The 22,858-nt window shown below is 47.3% G+C and overlaps 1 protein-coding gene across 2 annotated transcripts; it reads left to right on the top strand.

The window, feature by feature from the left end:
• Positions 1–6,916: 6,916 nt before the first annotated feature.
• Positions 6,917–9,033, top strand: Clpsl2 (colipase like 2). Of its 2 annotated transcripts, none has more exons than XM_026383636.2 (3): positions 6,917–7,037; positions 7,554–7,676; positions 8,808–9,033. In XM_026383636.2, exons 1-3 carry the CDS (start codon positions 6,966–6,968, stop codon positions 9,009–9,011), a joined length of 399 nt encoding a protein of 132 aa, XP_026239421.2. In that variant the 5' UTR covers positions 6,917–6,965; the 3' UTR covers positions 9,012–9,033. The 2 variants fall into 2 exon arrangements, with proteins under 2 accessions (XP_026239421.2, XP_026239422.1); XM_026383637.2 differs by having other exon boundaries at positions 6,921–7,037; positions 8,839–9,033.
• The last annotated feature ends 13,825 nt before the right edge of the window (positions 9,034–22,858 follow it).

Here is a 22,858-nt window from a genome sequence, read left to right as displayed (position 1 = left end):
GTGTGTATGATATTTTATAAGAAAGCAGCTTTTTCTTAAAAGTTCACTCTTCGGAACCTTGCTTGTCTAAGGAGCTGTCTTTACTGTGTCAGGTCCTAGATGAGTGCAAGTCATGGTCACAGCCTGATCTTCATTCATAACCATTCCCTCTCCATCAGAACTGTTGGTCCTAAATATTTTTTTTTAAATTCTTCCACTAATTTAAAAACCCTTGGTCATTAGGTTTGCCCAGAGGCACTTGTTCCAGGATTGTTCATCCTGCTTTAGCCATGCCCTTGTCACTTGGCATTCTAAACTGAAACTGCTACTACTGCACAATGCACAATGTACAGGCCAACCTCATCAGATATGGAAGAGATGCTCAACCAGTAGTTTTCTAACTATGGGTGGGGGTGGATTTTATGCTCCCTCAGTAGCCAGATAGAAGTGGGGGGTAGGTATTTAGCTAAATGATGTTTGATTAAGCAGACTTTTGGTTATAGAGAGACTCCAGTTGCTTGTTACAAGACCACTACTCTTAAGGTTTACACACTGCCACTAGATGCCCCAGTAGAATGTTGTTCTCTAGCTTCTCTGAGATGCTTTAAGTGGCATGATGTTACCACAAAAGGTTATGCTTAGCTTGATTTCTGGACCAATCCTCTTGCAATGCCAACCTGTTATTAAGTCAAAAGGACAGTACTTTTTTCTCTTAAACACTCTCTTCCAACCCCCTTACCCTGTTCTTGAGTAATGTTTTATCTTTTGGAAAGAACAAGGCTGTAATGTAGCAACTATTGTCTGTGTCTCCCTTGAGTCTGTTTTTGTCACAAATGTACTTGGGGACGTTGGATGCATTCGTTTTCTGTAAAAAAGTTTCTTAATCAGTCTTCCCAAAAAGTAAAAAAAAAAAAAAGAAAGAAAGAAAGAAAGAGTTACATATTTATATAAATGTGGGACATGTCTTTAGAATTGTTTAATCTTATTAATTGCCTCTCCTTAAATTGCACATTAAAAATGTTGTAACTAGAGTAACATTTCTAAGCTTATCAATGTGCTTTTTTTGCTTAATGGTTCTGTTCTTAATTACTCTGATATTATCTTAATCTGCCTATGAAATCCATCTGTGGTAGCTGAAGGGGAAGGAGGAGGAGCCCATAGAGTGGTGTGGGAGGGGGTCATGTGGACAGATAGACTTTTTACTGTAAGGAGTTAATATTTTACTTCTGGTATCCAAAATAGAGTTTTATAGCATCTCTATCTCTTTCATGAGTTTTATATTTTCTATTATATATTTCTATATTTTCCAAATTTTTCCTATAAAAAGCATATAAACTAAAATTACCTTTTTATAAAAGCATGCATAGCTTTGAAATAAAAAATAAATATATTTTTTAAAAAGTGACTGAAGTCCATTGGCCTGCGGAATGTAGCAAGTTTCCAAGGACCCTTCCTTTAGTGTCGTCCTAGCACCCCTGGCTAAGGGATCACATCCATGACATGCTTTTGCCCTAGGAAACTGTTCTAGTTTTTTTTTTTTTTCCTGCTGTGACCAAGAGATCTGACAAGAACAATTTTAGAGGAGGGAAAGTTTATTTGAGACTCACGGTTTCAGAGATCTCAATTCATGGACAGCTGGCTCCATTGCTTTGAACCCAAGGTGAGGCAGGACATCAGGGCAGAGGGTGTGACAGAGGAAAGCAACTCAGAACATGGCAGTCAGGAAATAGAGACTCCACTCATCAGGGACAAAATATAAACCCTGAGGGCATGCCCCCAATGACCCAGCTCTACCAGTCACATCTTCCCTGCCTATAGTCACCACCCAGTTAATCCTTCAAATGGATGAATGAATGCATTGATTATGTTAAAGCTTTCATAACCCAATTATTTCACCTCTAACCTTCCTTGCATTATCTTACACATGAGCTTTTGGGGGACACTTCATTCCTAAACCATAATAGGAACTGTTCCTGAAACCAGGTACTATTTAAACAGTATGGTGACAGGGTATGGTGACTTGGGATGTTATGGACACCTGTAATTCTGCCACTTCTCAGTCCTCAGGAGCCAATGATCCCTATCTCTCCTACCTTTGGAAACCCACCCTGTGCAAGCTCCATAAAATTCTGCCAATAAAAGTCCCAGGATCCCATGTTCTTGTAGGGTTTTCTTTTGTGCTGAAGGGTGGGGGTGCCGCAGTCTGGCTGGGCAAATAACCGGGAGGTGACAAGCAACTTGTGAAGGTTGAAACAGCGGGAGCCGCTTTATTACGGGACAGCAGAGGTATATATACCCAACTAATTACACACAGCTTAACTTAATTAACATCATCTAGATATAGCAGTCAGTCATTAAGGAATCCTCATCATCTTAATGGCTCGCTGGCGTTACTTCACAAACCACTCCTCCTGGCAAACTGCCAGGCACCATCTTGACTTGGTTGTGGCCCTCAACATGAGGGTGTTTCTATGCAACTTTAGCCCTACCCCTGTCCCATTCACAGAAAACCAGTCTCCCTGCCAGAGAGGAAAGGAGGCCTCCAGGAAGGCCAAAGTTGAGGAGAAGGATCCCCCAATGACAGTGTGTCCCTGGCCTCACATAGCTACTGACACAGTATTGTTCCTTTTAGGGATTCATTTATTTATTGTGATGCTGGGGATTGAACCTAGGGCTTCACTAGGTAAGCCTAGGGCTTGCTAGGTAAGCACTCTACCACTGACACCCCTAGTCCCTTGGGTTTTAATTTTTTTTTTAAATAAATCAGTTTGGGTTGGTTTCTTTCACTTTCAGCTACAGAAGTGGAGATTATCTCACAGCTCCTTGAGGTGAGCAAGAGGCCTTCATTGCCAAAGTGACTGGGCGCCAATGTGGCTCAGACTCATTGACTGAGAGAAGCTGAGACTCAGGTCACTGGTACAAGAAAATCCGTGACTCCACCCTCCAGATTGATGCCCCAGGGTCTAAAGGCCAGCCTGGTCTGAGAAGAGGTGTGACCAGCACCCTCCTCTCCCTCCAGGCAGGCTTCCTCCTGAACTGAGCTGAGAGCCTCTCTCCAGAGCCATCACATTCTGGGAGGAGGTGAGGTGACAGCTGTGTGTCCTGAGCCTTGTCCCCAGATCAGGTGTCTGTGGGTGGGTGGGTGAGGGTGACTGAAAGTTGGCATGCTCTCCCTACTCAGGACACTCTTGTCCTCAAGACAGAGCAAGGCAACCCCATCCTCACCCTGGACCCCTGACTCAGCACTGCCACTGCCGGCCTTCCCTGAGGAGTCAACTCAACTGGGGATCCTCTCATGGCCCCCGCCAAGTTCCCCAGAGCAATAACTGCCCTGGGTCCCCATTCATCCCTGTGAGCAGACACCTCACCTTGTTCTTCTGTCCACATGCTCTGCCCATTTCTACCCCAAGCCTTTGCTCATCCTGCTTTGTGCCCTGCCTGGAAGCCTTGGTCTCTACTTACCCAGATTCCAGGTCCCTTCAAGGAATGGCAAGAGGGTGCCACCACTCCTGCTGGGACCCGAGACTGTGGTGAGCACACTACCCAGAGGATTGGTGCCTCCACCCTTCACCTCCAAGCACTTCCCTTCCTTTCCACTAGGTCAGTTTTCCCCAGAAGTTTATTTTGGGTTTTGTAGACTGAGAAAACCTCCCAAACATTTTGAACTGACCGAATTCACATAAAAAATACTTACAATGAAACAAAACTGCTCTATTATTGCCATTATTTCACAAGAACTCATTATAAATAACACTGAAAAGTAGGACAGGTGATTTCAGTTAAATACATTTATTTCTAGCAAAATAAAGTATATTAACCCTACATTTTTCATCTTGCCATAGACCATTTGTTATGCTTTGCATGTGAGGTGTCCCCCAAAGGCTCATGTGTGAGACAATGTAAGAAAGGTTAGAGGAGAAATGATCGGGTCATGACAGCCTTAATCCCATCAGTGCATTAACGGCCCAATGGGATTAGCTGGGTGGGAACTGAAGGCGGGTAGGATGTGGCTGGAGGAGGAGGGTCCTTGAGGACACACATTTGGAATATATATCTTGTATCTGGAGAGTGGAGTCTTTCTCTCTGCTTTCTGATCATCATGTGAGCTGCTTCCCTCCCCTACACTCTTCCGCCACGATGTTCAGCGCCCCCTTGAGCCCTGGAGCCTGCTGTCTATGGATTGAGACCTTTGAAACTGTAAGCCCCCAAATAAACTCTTCCTCCTCTAAAAAAGTTCTTGTCCAGTCTTTTAGTCACAGCAGCAAACTAAATACCACCGACTAAACACCACTGATAACATTGTCATGGAAGGCACTGCTTATGCCCCCAGAAAGATGTAGGAAAGCAGAAGAGAGATGCTTGAGGACAGGGGAGGAGGGAAGTGAGGGGAGGGAAGGAGAAGGGGCCGAGTGTTGATGGAGGCTGAGTTAACTGTGGAGTGGTCCTCAGCCCTTGGATGTCATGACTAAGATCTGAGCAATTTCCCCTGTGCAGGAACAGAGGTAGAGCAAGACAGGGATGGTAATTATAGCAAGAGAAAGAGAGATACACCTCAGGGAGAGGGGCAAGAAAATCAGCCAGGGGGACAAAATGCTTAGGCTCTACCTTGTTAGGCAGGGGTAGGAGCTTCCAGTGGCAGGTGGCCACACCTCTTCAGGCCTGGCGCTTGCACGGCCTCTGCCTGTTTGGGGAAGTCAGATTCCTGCACGGCCTGAAAACTCAGGACATGTGCCTGCATGCTTGGGTCACTTTGTCCTCCCTTGCCTAATGCCACTCTTGGAAGGTCATATAACAGTAAACTGACCCTCAGAGAAGCTTGTGGGAGTGTGTGAACATAATATGTGCTCATAAATCTATGGGAGAGCATGCTGGGCCTCCTGTGACTGGCAGTGTCATTTGATGGCTCTGAGTAGTGTGTCTACCTTCCTAAGATGAGCATAGCACCACCCACACACGGGAGGTGGGATTCATGCTCCTATGGTGATGGCTGTGAGTCCTCTGGGACAGTTGCTGGTCAAAGGCCCTTTCACAGCTGCCACCTCCCTTGTTTTCCTCTTCTGCCATTCCTGCTCACCCCCAGCTACCTACCTAACACAAAGATCATCAGCTCGGTGCTCCCCTACTTGGAACTGACCCCCATCTTCCTTTTGGAAGTCCAAGGGGGCCAACTTTGGGCCTTGGACAAAGAGCAGAGCTGTGGTCACACTCAATGGTTAGGTGGTCTGGGATCCCCTGGCCCCGGAGACCCTGGTGATCTAGCTCCCCCCCCCCCCCCACCACAGACCCTGTACAGACCTCCTCCCAGGGACCTGTGACCAGTGCTGATGGGATTCTGGAGACAGGACATTGGTTCAGGAGAATGAATACAGGACTTGAATTGTGAGTCTGGGGTCTAGGCCTGGCCCCGCTACTGACTGGCTGAGTCACCTGTGGTAGTCTCTTCCTCTCTGGACCTCAGTGCCTCCCCATAAGATGAAGGCTCTGAACCAGTAATTTCTGAGGAAAAGTTCAGCTCTCTGGCTTAAAGAGAGAGAGAGAGAGAGAGAGAGAGAGAGAGAGAGAGAGAGAGAGAGAGACAGAGAGAGAGAGAGAGAATAAAAAAAGACACAGGACTTTGCATAGACTTCAGGAGCTTCTCATCCTACCCTAGGCCTTTGCTGGACTTCCCAGGGTCCCTGGTTCCCACAGCAAGAACTCTAACTGCCACACAGCTGCTGGCTCACACTCACATGTGTCACTTTCTAAGCAGCCAACGATTTCCCCTAGCTCCCTGGCTTGGGCCAGGGAAGGCGGCAAAACAATTAACGATGAACCCCAGGGCTCCTCTCCAGTTCACAGGGGAGCAGGGAGTCAGGCTGGGCTGCTTAGACAGGAAACTAGCCAGAGAAGGGGGCAGGCCACTTACCTAGAGAGTTTAGACCATGACCTCAGGAAGCAGGGACTACAGTAATGACAGCACTCCCTTTACTGGGACAAATGCTTAGGCTTCTGACCACCCATGGCAGTACAGAACAGTGCTAGGAGCTTGGAATCAGCAGCTAGAATGCTCTGGATTTATGTCTGACTGCTGTTTAATCACGTTACTTGGGCAAAATACCCTGTGTCTTCAGGTTCTCATCTGTGAAATAGAGATAAGAGTTACACAGCAGAAACAGTGATGCACAATAAATATTCCAAGATTCCCTTGAATTTCCTAGCCTCCCTGGCAGAAGTCTGGGGTCACTTCTGTCCAATGGTCCACGAGTGGACAAGGCAGATGTCACACCTGGCAGAGATAGTAATGTGTCTAGGTGCTTCCTCCATACAGCAATCTCTCTCTCTCTCTCTCTCTCTCTCTCTCTCTCTCTCTCTCTCTCTCTCTCTCTCTCTCTCACTAGAGATTTACCCCAGGCACTTTACCACAGAACTATATCCCCGGCCTTTTTGGGGTTTTGCTTTTATTTAGAGACAGAGTCTCACTAAGTTGCTGAGACTGGCTTTTGAACTTGTGATTCTCCTGCCTCAGCCTCCCAAGTTGCTGGGATGAGGCGTGCTCCCATCTCCTTTAGTGACCTTAGGGTCAGTCCTCCAGGTGGCCTGGCTACAGGGTGGGAGAAGAGTCTACTGCCCCCAAACAGACTTTATACAAGTGGTAAATAAATCATTGTCGTGCAAAGTCACTGTGTAATATTTTTTAAAATTAAGTTTAAATTTAAAGTTAAATTTAAGTTTTGTTTTGCCATTTAAAGTCTTGTTTGGGTACAGCGCGACGGAGGCCCTCCTCTGCAGTCCCGCCTGTCCAGGGCTGGCCCCTTCTCCCCTCCGCGCCTTCCACCGGCTTCTAGCAGCGGGACAGGGCTGAGAGGGGAGGCCAGCGTCGCCTCCGGTGGGACAGCCTGTGACCATGACCGCCCCGCCCCCTCGGCTGCCGCGCGCACCCGGCGCGGGTCACGAGGTGGCTTTATCCCCGGGCCCCGGGGTCCCGCCCACTCCGCCGCCACCGGGCCATGGCCGCCGCCGTCGCACTCCTGGTGGCCCTTCTGCTTTCTTGCTGGGGCAGGTTCCACGGGCATAAAAAGGTGAGCCCAGCGAGCGTCCCCAACCTGCCGCTGTGACGTGGGGAAGTGGGGTCAGTGGGCCCGATGACCCGCGTCCCCGAACCCCCTCGGGCTGTCTCAGCCCTGGTCTCACTTCCCCTCCCCACCTGGCTTCTCCCTCTCTCCGATGCTCAGTGGCCCTTCTAGGCACAGTGGCTTTCCCCCCTGCCTCCTCCTCCTCTCCCCTGTGATCTGGGAGTGTCCGTCCCTCCCCAGCACCCAGCGCCTTTGGGAGCCACGGAAGTGTGGGGGAGGGGTCAGGAAAGGAGAGGAGGGAGACTCCCACCCCCCACTCTCCATCTCCCCCTCCCCTGAGTTCTGCAGGGGAGCTGGTGCCTTGGGGCGTGGGACCTGGGGGTGACCACCTCATCGCTTCTCCTCGTGCATCCCTGGGTTCTTTGACAGTGTGGGGACTCTCCCTGATCCTCCCACACAGCCAAAGAGCTAGTGGCTAAGGGACTGTCCCCAGCCTGGCAGACATCCTGCCTGTCCCCACAGATCAGCGGGGACAGGTGTTCTCATCACTCTGAATGCTTCAGTGACTGCTGCCTCATGGATTTAACCGCTGGAGGAGCTTTCTGTGCTCCCAAGGCCAGAAAAGCCATGGCGTGCCTGCCCCAGGTGAGGCTCTGGGTTGAGGCAGCTCCTTTTGGCAAGTAGGGAAAGGGGTGGGAGAGGTTTCAAAACCTGTGTGGCTTTTGCACCCCGTCTTCTTGGAGCACCCTTCTTTCTTCTCCACTTGGCACACTCCCTCTCATCCTGCAAAACAAGGTTCTGAGAAGCTGTCCCTTTTCCGAGCACCCATGCCCTGGACTCATATCCTGGGCACAGCAGGCATCTCCCTGATTTGCCCTGGCTTCAATGGTGAGAGCACATAAGGGCAAAGATTGTGTCATTCTTCTTAGGAGCCATAACTCTGAGCTTAGTGCCTTTCCATAGTAGATGCTCAACAAACATTTGTTGGATGAATGAATATCTCTGCCCTAACATCCCTGAGGCAAGGTGGGCAGGAAGAGTCCTCTCCTGACCTATCCCCATCTCCCTGCCACAGTGACCTAGTTTCTAGAGACATGCAGGTTGCTACAGGGGCTGGTCTTCAGCTTTAGAGTTGAACCTAAATTTAAATCCTAATTTTTCCAGTCTTGTTTTTGTGACCTCAAACAGATTACCTCTGCTTTCCGAGGCCCAATGTCTTCTTTTCCGGAATCCCTGAGTTCTTTGATAATTCTGGGACCTCTTCCCAATCCTCACCATAGCCAAAGAGCTAGTGAATAAAGTCCCTTCCCCATGTGGTTGTTGAGAAGAGTCCTGGCTAGAGCAGTGCGTAGTCAAGCATGGTTGTCATTTGCTAGTGGAAACATAGGCAGCAGAGTGCCTTGTTCCTGGTCATCTGGCCCCAGGCCCAAACCTCTCTAGGGAGGATGGGCCTGGCCTCCATGAACCCATCTGGGAAGCTCCCAGTGCTGACCAGGCCTCTACTGTGGCCTGACCTTAGAGCTGAAGGGGCCAGAGGGTCTTTTTATTAGGGTCACCTGACAGATTTTATGTCCCTTAATTCTTACAATGACCCTATCAGATGGGCTGCTCTTATTTTCCCCACTTGACAGATGAAGGAACTGAGCCACAGGGGCTCCTTACCTTGTCCCGGGTGGCACAGTCATGAGCTGTTGAGCCATTGACCCCGGGCCCTCTCACTCCTGCCCTTGTGCCCTTGCTCCTGAGAGTTTAAGCACCTTCCTTCCTGCATCCCAGCGACTGCAGCTCTCCTACCTGCTCCCCACAGACCAAGGGAGCCATGAACATCATCTGCCCCTGCAAAAGGGGCTTGAGTTGCTCATCCAAGGACGTGATGTGTCCCCGCCGGTGCCACTTGATTTAGAGGAGGATACAGGCTGGTCAATTTCTTGGGGCCAGAGGCCCTGGCCACCCCCAACTTACTCCAAATCCAGCTCCTGAGACATTAAAATCACTTTCTGGCTCTGGTTTCTGTCTGCACTTTTTGGGGGAGGGCCCCTATGGGGACAGTCCCAGTCTGGGGGAGGCAAAAGGAGACTCTGTGGCTATGAAAGAATATTTACTGGGGCTCAGGGACAGGGAGAGTAGGTAAGAGAGGGGACTGCATCCAGTAAAGGACCCAGCTCTTGAGATGAAGAGCTTCATGGGGGGGGCAGGTTGAAGGATGTGCCTAGAGAGCATATCCTGGGGTACCTCTGGATGGAGGTGTGTGGGGAGGGATGGAGAGGGAGTGCCTGCATATTCTATAGAGAGGAGCAACAGGGTGGAGGTCATTGAGAAAATGCCTGTGAGAACACATGAGAAATACAAATGCAAAACTGTGCATGCCTAGGGGGCTGAGGAGCCTGGTGCATTGATGTCTCCACCCTGTCAGATATTATCAGCTCCCTGATATGGAGAAAGAAATTGAGGCTCATGGGGAGCTACATGAATTGCTTGAGGTCATATCATTAGGATATCAAGGTGGATTTTTTTCTGCTGCAAGTATGTCATTTGAAAAACCAACCCAAATTGGGTTGATGATGAGGGTTTAATTGGTGGTCAGAAATGAAAGTCCCATGTTAAGGTAGGCCTCAGGCTGAATCCAGCAGCTCCATCCCCAGTAGCTTAGCAATGGCAGAAGTTCCAGGTTTCACCTTAGTGTGTTCCCAACCACTGTACCACCACCACCTTCTCCTTCTCCTCCTCCTCCTCCTCCTCCTCCTCCTCCTCCTCCTCCTCCTTCTCCTTCTCCTTCTCCTTCTCCTCCTTTTCCTTCTCCTCCTCCTCCTCCTCCTTCTCCTCCTCCTCCTTCTCCTCCTTCTTTCTTTCTTCTTCTTCGTATAGGGGATTGAACCCAGAGGCACTTAACAAATGAGCCTTATCCCCAGCCCTTTTAAATATTTTATTTAGAGACAGGCTGTTGTTGAATTGCTTAGAACCTTGCCAATTTGCTGAAGCTGGCTGTGAACTTGGTGATTTTCCTGAGCCACTGGGATTACAGGTGGGCACCACTGCACCCTGCTTGCCTACTGCACTTTGATAACTGTATTAATTCATCTTATTGTCACAACAAGGTTATATGTAGTAAATACTATAATTATCTCTATTTTATAGATAGGGTGTTGAGTCTCCCAAAGTAAAGGGTAGAGCTGGGTCCTGAACCCAGACAGTCTTGCTCCAGAGACCAGGCTCCTAACCCCATCTCCACCTCATTCATCCATCCTTTCAGAGAAAGAAAAAAATCTGTTCCCAATTCTCAGCAAACATCCTAAGATTGATCCTGATCGGACTGACTTAGTCCACCTTGACTACTCATCGTCTTGGCATTTGCTGATTGGCTTAGCCTGGGTTATATGCAGGATGGGTGGATGCACGTTTTACCTGGTGTTTCCACAGCCAGGAAGGCACCAACCTGGTCAGGACTCAGTCCTCCACCTGCTTTCATGGCCAGATCCTGATGAAGAGCCCTGACCCCCGTGCTCATGTCTGCACTCACTCTCCTGGGCCAATGAAGTGCCCCTACTTCACCTGAAAAACTGTCTGCTCTGGGAGCACTGTGCTCTGGACCCACTTGCCACCTTGGTTTGTTCTGTTTTTGTATAACAGAATACCCCACACTGGGTAATTTACCATAGGAAAGAGATTTACCTGGTTTGCCAAGCACAAGGGCACACAACTATAATCCCAGCGACTTGGGAGGACTGCAAGTGCAAAGCCAGCTTCAGCAACTTAGGGTCCTAAGCAACTTAGGGAGACTCTGTCTCAAAACAAAAAATAAAAAGTGCAGGTATGTGGATCAATGGTTAATCCCTGGGTTCAATCCCCAGTACCAAAGGGGGAAAAAAGAAGATGAAGAAAAAAAGAAAGAAAAGAGGTTTACCTGATTTGTGGTTCTGGAGCCTGGGAAGTCCAAGGGCATGGTCCTGACATTTTCTTGACATCCGGTGAGGGCTTCTTTCCTGTATCATCCCATGGTGGAAGGCAGAAGGGCAAGAGAGTTCCTGTGAGGATGGGACCAAGAGGGCTGAACCTACTTCCCCTGAGTTTTTTTCAAACAAGCTAAACAGTTCTCTATCTTTACAACAAACCCACTCTCAGTAACTGTTGCATTAGTATATTAGTCAGGTTTCTCCAGGGGATCAGAATCAATAAGAGGTAAGATTATAAAAAGGGGATTTATTAGATTGGCTTACATGATCAGAAGCTAGATAGTCCACAATGGCTGTCTGCAGGCTGGAGAGCTGGAAGAACCAGTAGCTGCATAGTCCAAGAGGCCAAAGCCTCAGAACAAGAGGGATCAATGGTGCTACCCTAGTCTTGAGACCGAAGGCTTCTGGAAACTCCCTGGAGAATCACTGGCAGAGTCACTTTGGAAGAGTGAAGACATGAGAGAATGATATCCACAGGAGATTGCAGCAGCAATCAGGAACTCATTTGAGAAGACTGGAGATTGCATCTGCTGCTGATTCCTTGTTCTTCCAACTTTTATTCCCTCTAAACTGCCCATGCTTGCAGAGGGTGTCCAGTTCACTATCCCACATGCCAGTCATTCCTAGACACACCCTCACTGAACACCCTCAAGCTTCTTTAATCATTGGCATTTCTCTCTCTCTCTTTTTTTTTTTAAAGAGAGAGTGAGAGAGGAGGAGGAGAGAGAGAGAGAGAGAGAGAGAGAGAGAATTTTTAATAATTATTTTTTAGTTCTCTGCGGACACAACATCTTTGTTGGTATGTGGTGCTGAGGATCGAACCTGGGCTGCACGCATACCAGGCGAGCGCGCTACCGCTTGAGCCACATCCCCAGCCCCTCTCTCTTTTTTTTAAGATTCATTTTTCTATACCTTTATTTTCTTTTTATTTCATTTTTACGTGGCACCAAGGATCTAACCTAGTGCCTTGCATATGCTAGGGGTGCACTGTACCACTGAGCCACAACCATAGCCCCTCATTGGCATCTCTTAATCCAATCAAGTTGACAATTCAAGTTAATCATTACAATTAGGGAGTAAGTTTCCAATACACTTTGGGGGTCCCATTCAAAGGCTAGCACCACCCTCATTTGATATAATCACCTTTGCCTCATACAGAAGTGAGGACTTGCTTTTTCTCCTGTTATTGTATCTTTTTTAAAAATTGTAGTCCTTTGTGTGTGTGTGTGTGTGTGTGGTGCTAGGGATTAAACCCAGGGTCTTATACATATGAGGCAAGTACTCTACCAACTGAGCTATATCCCCAGCCCTGTAGTCTATTTTTTAATATGTACATATTTTAGATAGTAGAATGAAACAGATGTTATTACTTTATGTATGTGACTGTATGACCGATGTGATTCTACAATATGTATGCTTAGAAAAGTGAGAAATTATATCCCATCTATGTATGATATATCAAAGTATGTAAGTGCATTCTACTGTCATGTATAACTAATTAAAACAAATAAAAATTTTTTTTTAAAAATTTATATTTTTAGTTGTTGATGGACCTTTATTTTATTTATTTATTTTTAAGTGTTGCTGAGAATCGAACTCAGTGCCTCACACACGCTAGGCACGTGCTCTGCCACTGAGCCACCACCCCCACCTGCTGTTATATCTTGATCATTTTCCCCATGGTATCAGAGTCTTTTCAAAAACATGAATTACTGCCTTAAATTTTTTTATCCAGATGGACTATATTTTACTTCACTATTTCCCTGTGGATAGACATGAAGATCATTTCCAAACCCAAACCTGTGTGTTTCAAGATACAAATTTATAGCTGCAGAAACAAACACACACTCAAATGAGGGCTGAAGTGAGTTCAAGAACTGTCCTGAGGAGGCTCTGCAGGGTCAGTGTGGCTCTTCTCCCACCTCCTTCCATTGTCATGCTTGGCCCCCTGCTGAGCCCCCCCCACCCTGACCACATGATGATATAGATGCTCCTTGAGGTAGGATGGGGTCACATTCCAATAAACCCATTGTACATGGAAAGTCTCATAAGTTGAAAATTCACTTAATACACTTAACCTAGAGAACATTCTAGCTAATTCTACTTTAAATGTGCTCAGAATACTGGCACTGACCTACAGTTCTGCACAAAATCATCTCCTTTTTCCTGTTTTTGTGGTACTGAGTGTAAAATATGGAAAATGACAAACCCCAGAATAGTGTGGCCTGTCCCTGTTCTCCAGATAACCTCTTCCAGTGACAGGACAATCCCTGGGAAGGTGATACCCATCAAGCCTAGAGTGACAATCTCTGGGAGGAAGCCAAAGCATTGATCCTTCTCTAGATAGATTTTTATCCAGGGACAGTACAATGGGACCCTGAAGGGAAAGAGACATGCACTGAACACTGACCCCCAGACCCCCTGTTCTTTCCCAAGTAAAAGCATTGCCAGTCAAAACAAATTTCAAGTTCTCACAAACCTGTTTCCTAAGTGTCCAAACTGACACACTCTGTCAATAATTAAGTCACCTCTCAATGTAACGTGTATAAGCACAGATTCCTCCTTTGGCCAGAGACTCATTTCCCAGCAAGAAAGTGTGTCCACCAGATGCATGACTCCACCGCTGAATAAAGGCTTGCTGATCCGTGTAGTCTGCACCCAGCTCAGTCATTTTGTGCTAACCCTGAGGATTGAACCCTGGGCCTTGTACATGCTAGGCAAGCACTCTACCACTGAGCTATCTGTGCAAGTTGTTGGTACAAAATGGAGTAACTTATGTCAAACTCTAACAAAATGGGGCTGGGGGGCCACGAAGGCCTCACACATGTATTCCTATAATAGGAACTGCCATGAAAGTCTTTCCCAAGCCAGAAATTTCTAGTTAAGCCTCTTTTATGAAGACCCTCTCCTAGCAAAAGCTAGTACCACCAATGAACGAAAGCCACCTTCTGTGATAAGCTCCCACAACCAGTGGTTTCTGTTTCAGCTTGTGTCTCATTTCTGCAGGTAAAAACTTCCCACTGTTGCGGCCACATATCCTGAATTGATTCTTTGTGATTCCTGTATACACTCTTTGGAGAGTTGCTCTGTCATTCATTTTAGATTGACATCCCAAACCCCCTATAAAAAAAAAAAAAAAAAAAAAAAACCAGCAAACACACACACACACACACACACACACACACACACTCACCCCACCCTGAGAGGCAGACTTACTCCGTGGGAGAAGGACAGAAGCTGGACGAGATGGAAAACTGGCAACTCCTGGCCTATGGTGTTGGGAAGAAAGGTGTGCTGGGCGACTGCCTCTTCACTGCCTCTTCATCCTCTGCCTGCTCTGCCTTTTTCTTTTTTTTTTGGTTGGTGATAGTGGGGATCAAACCCAGGGCCATGTCCATGCCCGGTAAGTGCTCTACCACTGCACTACACCCCGGCTCTTTTTATTTTTTATTTTGAGACAGGATCTGGCTAAGTCACCAAGGCCAGTCTTGAACTTGCTCTCCCCCTGCCCCAACTTCTCAGGGAGTTGGGATTACAGGCCTGTACACACTCTCTACTCTGCTCTTTCCCCTCAGGAACTACATTTCCCAGTCTTCTTTGCGCCTGGGCTTCTAGGACTGGCTGAGGATCAAAGGCACAAGGGGTGACTGTGGGATAGTTCTCCCCCTCCCTGCCCTATACTTCAAGTGATGTCACTGGCCTTGAGCTCCTTGGCTTCTCTGTCAGCATAGTCCCTCCTCTGCCCACCACCTGACTCCATTCATGTTGTCTACCACAGGGTTCCCTGTCACAGGGCCTCTGGTGTCTTCCCTCTGTTGTTCACCTTCAAGTCACTTCACCATCCTGCTTGGTTTCTCAGTGACTCCATCACCTGTGCGGCCATTTCCTTATGTTAAATTCTCTCTGCTTCAAACACCTAGAGTACTTTCTGTTTTCCTGACTGGACATTGACTGGTAGAGAAGGAAACCTTCCAAGTGTAGGCAAACCTGACTCTAAAACACTGAGCCCTCCTTGAGTGGATAGAATTCATTTGAAACATAGTTGCATTAGAAAGAGAGCTGAAGTAGGTAGTGAATTATAAAAGATCTTACCCATACATTTATAAAATTTAAAATCAATGAAGCCTGAAGCCGGGAGCTGTGGCTCATGCCTGTAATCCCATTGGCTTGGGAGGCTGAGGCAGGAGGATTGTGAGTTCAAAGCCAGCCTCAGCAATTTGGCAAAGCTCTAAGCAACTCAGTGAGACCCTGTCTCTGAATAAAATACAAAAACAGGCTGGGGATGTGGCTCAGTGGCAGAATGCTTCTGGGTTCAATCCCCAGTACAAAAGAAATAAAGACATGAAGTAAAAGTTGTGCTGTGAACATTTTTCTTTTTCTTTTTTTTTTTAAAGAGAGAGAGAGAAGAGAGAGAAAGAGAGAATTTTTTAATATTTATTTTTCAGTTTTTGGTGGACACAACATCTTTATTTTATTTTTATGTGGTGCTGAGGATCGAACCCAGTGCCCCGCGCATGTCAGGGGAGCGTGCTACCGCTTGAGCCACATCCCCAGCCCCTGTGAACATTTTTCATTGCTTTAAATTAGATACAGTGCTTATTTCCCTATACATTCCCATTTGCCATATCATCTAATGATTTTGCATCCCCAAGATCCATCATTGCTCCCTTCCTCTTCAGGATACTGATTTTTTTTTTTTTTTAAGGAAACTACTCTCTCTCTTTTTTAAATTTAGGTAAAATTTTTTTTTTCAATAAAAACGTAGAGATATTTTAATTTACATATTCCAGTAAATCAATGTGAAGTCAGAATTCACAATTACACAATCCTAAAAATCCCAAACATCTTCCCCAGAAAAATTGGTTTCTGTACAGATTCAGATTCTGTGCAATGCAGGTAGTTTTCCCTGTGTGTGCTACACAGGTTAGAGGTTCTGCTGGAATGTTCCCCAAGTCAAGTGCAGAATCTGTCTCTTCATCGATTTCTCCAATGACTGCAACATTGTCACCTCTTACAATGTCAAGCCCTAGTACTGCTTGTTCTATTCCCTGTGAAGAGCTGAACACTCCTTCCTGGATTTCATCCAGAGTCGAATTAATGGTCTGGTCAAAATCTTTCAGTGTTCCCACAATCATTCTCCCATCAGAAGTAATAACAGCGACAGTGGAGTTGACGGACTTCTCCAAAGTGGAGTCAGGTTCCCTCCCTGGAGGTCCTGGGCAACAAAGTGGTGCAGGTGACTGAAACCACTCTCTTGACTGAGCCGAGCTTCACCTACATCCCATCACAGAGTCCTCTAGATAGAAGTTGGTTCTGTGGGTAGCCGTAGGTTCAGTGGGGACACATAGCCCAGTTTGTTCAATCAAAACAAAGCCTAGGACTTTTTTTTTTTTTTTATAAGAGTTACAAAGATAAGATACTCTTTCTTCCACTAGACTTGAACGTGGGAGAACATGGGTCTATGGTTATTGGCAGCCATTTTTTTCACCGTTTGGATTCAGGAGGAAGCTAAAAAAGAGCAGAGGAGAAGCAGGTTCTAATATCTTTCTTCTGGAACAAGCCGTACCTTGAACCAGATAGCTTGACCCTTGGACTTTTTAAAGTTACATGAGCCAATAAATTTCATGTTTTTTCCTCAACCAGTTTGGGTTGGGGTTCTATGACCTGCAAACAACAAAGTTCTCATTGATCCTCAGTCCCTTGACGGTTGATTTCACCCTCAGCCAGGAACCCAGAAGATTTGTGATTCTCCAATTTTATCCCCTTACCATGGCCAGGGAACTAGAAGGTGAGAGGCCTGGATTATGGAACAGCTTCCCTGGACTCACAGCAGACATTTTTTGTGTGCTTAGCCTGTGCCATTTCTGGGTAGTTTGTCTCTGCAGCATTATCTCACTTGCCCTGACTAATGTACATCAAATGTCTCTTGTTGTTCCTCCCTTGGTATCACCGTCTGTTCCTGTTCCCAAGACTCAGTGCACTTTGTCCTGATCATCTGCCAGCACAACCCACTCACTGTGCATTCTGGGTGTATAATTCTTGGGCTGGTCACAAAGACCTACAGAAGTACTGGATTTTCTGCAGAGAGGCAGTTCCTGAAATTCTTTTTTTTTTTTTAAATATTTTTTAGTTGTTGATGGACTTTATTGTCTTTATTTTTATGTGGTGGTGAGAATCGAACCCAGTGCCTCATGCATGCTAGGCGAGCACACTACCACTAAGCCACAACCTCAGCCCCAAGTTCCTGAAATTCTAACTGAAGGATCTAGGGGAAGGGAACAGAAAGATGAAAGATAGAATCTAATCTTCTGTAATTTAATAATAGTTTTGTGGCTTTGATGAACGTCTTGCAACTTTTGTTGAGCAGCTGCACAGCCAGTGAGCAGCTGAGATAGGATTTGAACCCATAACTGCTAGCGCTAAAGCCCAAGGGCACAGATTAGAGGACTCTTCTGGCAGCTAGGCGAGCACAGCAAAGGGTCCAGGATGCCATTGCCAATCTAGGGGAGCTACCGTCTCATGCCCATTGCTTGTTCCTCGTTGGTTTGGGCTGGGGGCCAGAGCTCCTTTCTCTCCCATTAATCTTAGGACGGGGCATTCACCCCTCAGGCCCTGAGGGCTGTCATACAGCAGGTGCTGAGTACTTAGCTGGGCTTTAGAAAAGCCACTGTTACCTCGAGGTTATGATGCCACTGCCACAGCTGCTATTCTTCCTCTCCTTCCTCCTCCTTGTCAACAGGAGCTCATTTTCCCTGGCACCAAAACCACTTTTGGTAAGCAGACTGGAAGGCGCCACTCCTTTGCCACTATCCTAAGGCCTGGGAGGTTTGTGTTTGAGAAGGGGGAGGGGTGTCCCGGAGGAAAAAGAAAACACCCTGGTCCAAGGAGCTGAGCTGTGGTGGTGCCTGGGAGCTGCCGCCTCAGAGGTAGATGTGATGCAGTGCCCTGCCCCCTGTTCAGGTAACCCAACACATTTTATTGAATACCTACTAGATGTAAAAAAAAAAAAAAAAAATAGGAGAGAGCTGTGAACAAGACAGTTAAACACCTTACTCTTGTGGAGCTGTGCAGGGAAGACTTTCCTAACAAAGTGGAATTTAAGCAAAGACGGACAGGAAGTGCAGGTTTCCAAGGCAGGAGCAAGGCAGCGATCTGCAGCATTCCAGGTGGAGGAACATGCCTCTGCATTCAAGGAATGGCCAAAGGTGGCAGTGGACACCACAATGAAAGCAGAGAAATAGAAAGACCAAAGTAGCAGTGTCCTCCTGTGTCCTCAGCTATTATGTGTGAGGAGTTTAGTCCTAGGGGGGAAGAGCAGAGAACAGGAAGCTCAAAGAGTGAGACCCTCTCTCCTGGAGCTGAGGTTCTAGCAGAAGATGAGAGTTTTGTTTTGTTTGTACTGGGGATTTAACCCAGGGCTGCTCTACCACTGGGCCACGTCCCCAGCCCTTTTTATATTTTATTTTGAGTCAGATTCTTGCTGAGTTGCTTAGGGCCTTACAAAATTGCTGAAGCTGGCCTCAAACTTTCACTCCTCCTGCCTCAGCCTCCAGAGTTGCTGGGATTACAGGATTACAGGTGTGCATCATGGCTGGCTTAATTTGCTCTTTTTTTTTTTTTTTTGGTACTGGAGATTGAACCAAGGGGTGTTTGACCACTGAGTCACATCACCACCCCTTTTTATGTTTTTATTTAGAGACAGGGTCTCACTAAGTTGCTTAGGGCCTCACTAAATTGCTGAGGCTTTGAACTTGTGATCCTCCTCCTCAGCCTCCTGAGCTGCTGGGATGACAGGCGTGCACCACGGTGTCTGACTAATGTTTGTTCTCTGAATGACCACTGGAATTTTCCAACAGAGAGATGAAGGGTGGTGATGATAGATGATGTCATGTGCTAAGGCCCAGCACTGGGGGTCACTAATGTTGGGAGGGGGTGTGAAGGTGACAGTCAAGCTCAGATGGAAGGGTAAGTAGTTCACAGGACAGAAGGCTCCTGCCTATGCAGGAGTAAGCAGTGCCTGAGCATAGGCAGGAAAGTCTGATTCCCGTGGTGTGTGTGTGTGTGTGTGTGTGTGTGTGTGTGTGTGTGAGAGAGAGAGAGAGAGAGAGAGAGAGAGAGAGAGAAGCAACCTATTTTGAATATTTAAATATTTTAAAACCTGTGTAGTCCCCTACAGGGACAGGCCTGGCCTGCAGTGTCCTTCTGTTCCCAGCTAGACAGATAACCCCCTCCCCTCTGACCCAGCGAGACCCCAAGGTGCCTGGCACAGTGGGCGGTGGGGGAGCCGGGATGGGCTGTGGGGAGCTGCTTGCGGGCTGGGACCTAAGGGGGCTGGTCTCCCCGCAGGAGAACGGAAACATCTGCTTTCGGAACCAGGCCTGTAAGAGCCGGTGCTGCCGCAAGGCAGATGACTACTGCGAGTCGCACTGCACCATGTTGGGGTCTGAGGGCAGCAAGTGTCAAACGCAGGTGGGTGTCGGCCCCTAGAGGGCGTGAGGAGGGTGCAGAGGAGGGAACCCGGGAGGACCGAATTCCTGGGAAGGGGGCAGAGGAGGTGGCAGCAATGACCCGGGCCAGGAATTCTCCTCATGGGCCATAAGTACAAGCTGTCTGGGGACCTGTGGACCCACCTGAGGTGGAAGCTCACCCCAGAGGCTGGGGTCCCGGATGCGGGAAACGGAAGGCATGCCTCAGTCTCCAGCTGTGTTCCTGTCCCCAAGGGTAGCGCAATAGAGGCGGGCTGTTGGTGGGTCTTATGCCCTGATCCCCTCCCGGGTCCAGGACCTGCTCTGGCCCCAGGTGTTCCTGATTGGAGATGGGCTGAGGCGGCCTCCCAGCTGGGTGTGCAGAGAGGGGCTGATTTGTCCATGAAGGGATTTAAGAAGACATGAGGGCCTCACTTGGGGTTCATGGACTTAGGAAGGTGAGTTGACAAGCAAGGCTTTGCCTGGGTCCAGCTTGTGGGCCCTGGGCGACTCCAGGATCACCCCCGAGAGGGCAACTTAGGACTCTGAACAGCGGGGTGAGGAGCCCTAGGGGTCCTTTATCCCCAGGTTTCTTGCCCTGGCCAACCAGCTGGACCTGGGAGCAGAGCTGGAGTGGGCTAGGGGATCCCCCTCCCCAGGAAGGAGAGGAGAAGCAACGTCAAGGTTAAGGTCAAAGTCCTGCTTTTTCCAGATTTTCTTCGGCCTGTATAAGGAGTGTCCCTGCCAATCAAACCTGACTTGTATATTCCCGAAGAATCAGAAAACATTTAAACTCATCTACGGCAGTTGTGAGAAATATGTAAATCAGAAGACTCTTGAGAAAACATGGTTCTAATGCTGTCCTCCTCTGCGGCCCACCCTCCTGCCTACCCAGAACTCTGTGTTCCTGCCTCCGGCCCCAGAGCCTTGCTGGCAGGGGACAGGAGGGACAATGATGTCCCACTGCTGAAATAAAGAATGTTCAGTGTTGGCTGCCTGCTGAGCTGGGCAGGGGTGGTACAGGTTGTTGGGGGGTTAGAAGAGGATGAGGGGGCGAAGCAAGAAGAAATACTCTTGGGCTTGGGGTCTTTCTCCAGTTGGGGCATGCATCAAATCTCCCCCAGAGGAGAGCTATGATCCCCTCCAACCCCAACCCCATCCCATAATCTAGCTTCTGAAAGCCCAGGTTATTCTTGGTCTCTTGGTTCCCTTGACTTGAAATTTCAAAAATGTGAAAGACAGTAATGAAATATACACGTGTACAAAGACCAGCCACGGTTTCCTGAGTACTTGGGCTGCGGGCAGGTCGCTCTTCTAACCCTACCACACACCTCTGAGAAGGCTGTGCTCCACCACCCCTCTTTGACCTGTGGGGAAACCCACATGCTCAGGGTCACACAATTTGAAACTCATGAACCTGAACCTTCTGGGAGGCAGGATGAGAAAGGAGAGCCAAGGAAAGAGAATGAGAAAAGAAAGATTGACACACCAACTGCAGAGCATGGGGTGGGACAGAAGGAGTCCGGAGGGGCTCAGGAAGTTTTGCTGGGTGCTCAGAGGCTTCTAGAGTCCTGTGAGAGCTTGCTTATTTATGCCAAGTGCATCCTCAGTGGAGACAGGCCTCCAGGCAGCCCTGATATATTGGGGTTACATTTTGGAGATGACAACTTTAGATAAGGTTCCATAGACAGACACACCTGATTAAATACACCCCAGAGCTGAGCCCGGCGTCCTATCTGGGATGTGGCGCTTAAGATGAGGGCTCAGAAGTTGAAGTACAAGCTGGGGTTGTACCTAGAGCACCCCTTTAAATCATGCTGTCATCGACTATGAGAGCCTTACGGAATGTACCAGATGACCTGTGGACTGTCCCAGTGCTATGTGACTCTGCCCTCCGAGGAAATCTATGAAACAATTTGGAAGGAGAAGTGGCCAGCTAGGAACCTAGCCTCCAAGAACATCCAAAGTCTTAACGAGTAAGAGAACCCACAAAAATGCCCAAGCCTAGAGGGCCCACTTCCACTAATTTTTCACAGGGGACAGACACATAAGATACCAGGGGGCATCATTACTCCATACATGGTGCTGGGAAAACCGGACACTTACATGCAAAAGAATGAAAGTGGAATCTTGTCTCACACCACACACAAAATCAACTACAAGTAAGACCCGAAACCCTAAAGCTGCTGGAGGAAAGCATATGGGGGAGACTACAGAATATGGGTCCCGGCAAGTGGGACGTCACCAAACTAAAACATCTATGCACAATAAAGGAAGCAATCAACAAAGTAACAAAGCAGGCTCCATAGAGATTAGGAGAAAATATGTGGACACTGTGTGTCTGATAAGGGGTTAACATGCAACTTATAGGAGCTCACCCAACTCAGAAGAAAAAAAAATTATAGGAGCTCACACAACTCAACAGAAAAAAAAAATGAATTAATGGGCAAAGGATCTGAATAGATATTTCTCCATAGAAGACATAAAAATGACAACAGGTACATAAAGAGATGCTCAATATCATTAATGATCTGTGAAAGGCAGATTCAAACTATATTGAGGACCAGGGCTGTGGCTTAGCAATAGAGCACTCTCCTAGAATGTGTGAGGCCCATCCTCAGCACCACATAAGAATAAATAAATAAAATAAAAGTATTGTGTCCATCTACAACTTAAAAAATATTTTTAAAAAGCTATAGAGATATCACCTCACTTTAGTAAGAATGGCTTTTATCAGAAAAACAGGGTTTGAGAGGGTGAAGAGAAAAGGGAATATTTGGAAACAGTTGGTGGCATGTGAATTGGTGTAGCCACTGTGGAAAACAGTAAGGAGGCCCCTAAAGGAATTAAAAATGAAACTACCATGTGATCCAGCAATTCCACTTCCGGGTATGCATCCAAAGGAAAAGCCATTACTTCTCTGGGTAGTCATATTCCCAAGGTTCATTGCAGTACTTCTCACAAAAGCCAAGCTATAGAAACAACTGATGGACAATGGATAAAGAAACCATGCTACACATATACAATGGAATATTATTCAGCCCTACAAAAAAAATATTATTCAGCCCTACCATTTGCAACAGTATGGATGAAACTGGAGGATATTATGTTTAGTGAAAGAAGTCAGACCCAGAAAGAAATACATGCTTGATCTCACGTACATGAGCAGTCTAAAAATAAATAAGTAAACACAAATAAATCCAGTACAGAAAATACAAAGCAAAACAGTGATTATAAGGAGAGTGGTGGTGTGTGAGGGGAAATGGGAAGATGGAGGCCAGAGGGTACAAAGTTGCAGCTACACAGAGTGAATAAATCCAGGAATACTCGGGTACCACATGAGGACTGCAGCTAATGATATTGTACTATATGTGGGTAATTTGCTAAGAAAGCAGATTTTAGGTACTCTTAC

Source organism: Urocitellus parryii, chromosome 8 (genome assembly GCF_045843805.1).
Source record: "Urocitellus parryii isolate mUroPar1 chromosome 8, mUroPar1.hap1, whole genome shotgun sequence".
Lineage (NCBI taxonomy): Eukaryota > Metazoa > Chordata > Mammalia > Rodentia > Sciuridae > Urocitellus > Urocitellus parryii.
The sequence above is the reverse complement of the archived record's forward strand: the minus strand, read 5'-3'. Positions and strand labels throughout refer to the sequence as shown.

Bases quoted from the DNA above. Each gene is read 5' to 3' on its own strand.
- Clpsl2 (XM_026383636.2), top strand. From the start codon at position 6,966: ATGGCCGCCGCCGTCGCACTCCTGGTGGCCCTTCTGCTTTCTTGCTGG. The intron at 7,038-7,553 runs GTGAGCCCAGCG...CTGTCCCCACAG, and splicing joins GGTTCCACGGGCATAAAAAG to ATCAGCGGGGACAGGTGTTC. The intron at 7,677-8,807 runs GTGAGGCTCTGG...CCTGCATCCCAG, and splicing joins CCATGGCGTGCCTGCCCCAG to CGACTGCAGCTCTCCTACCT.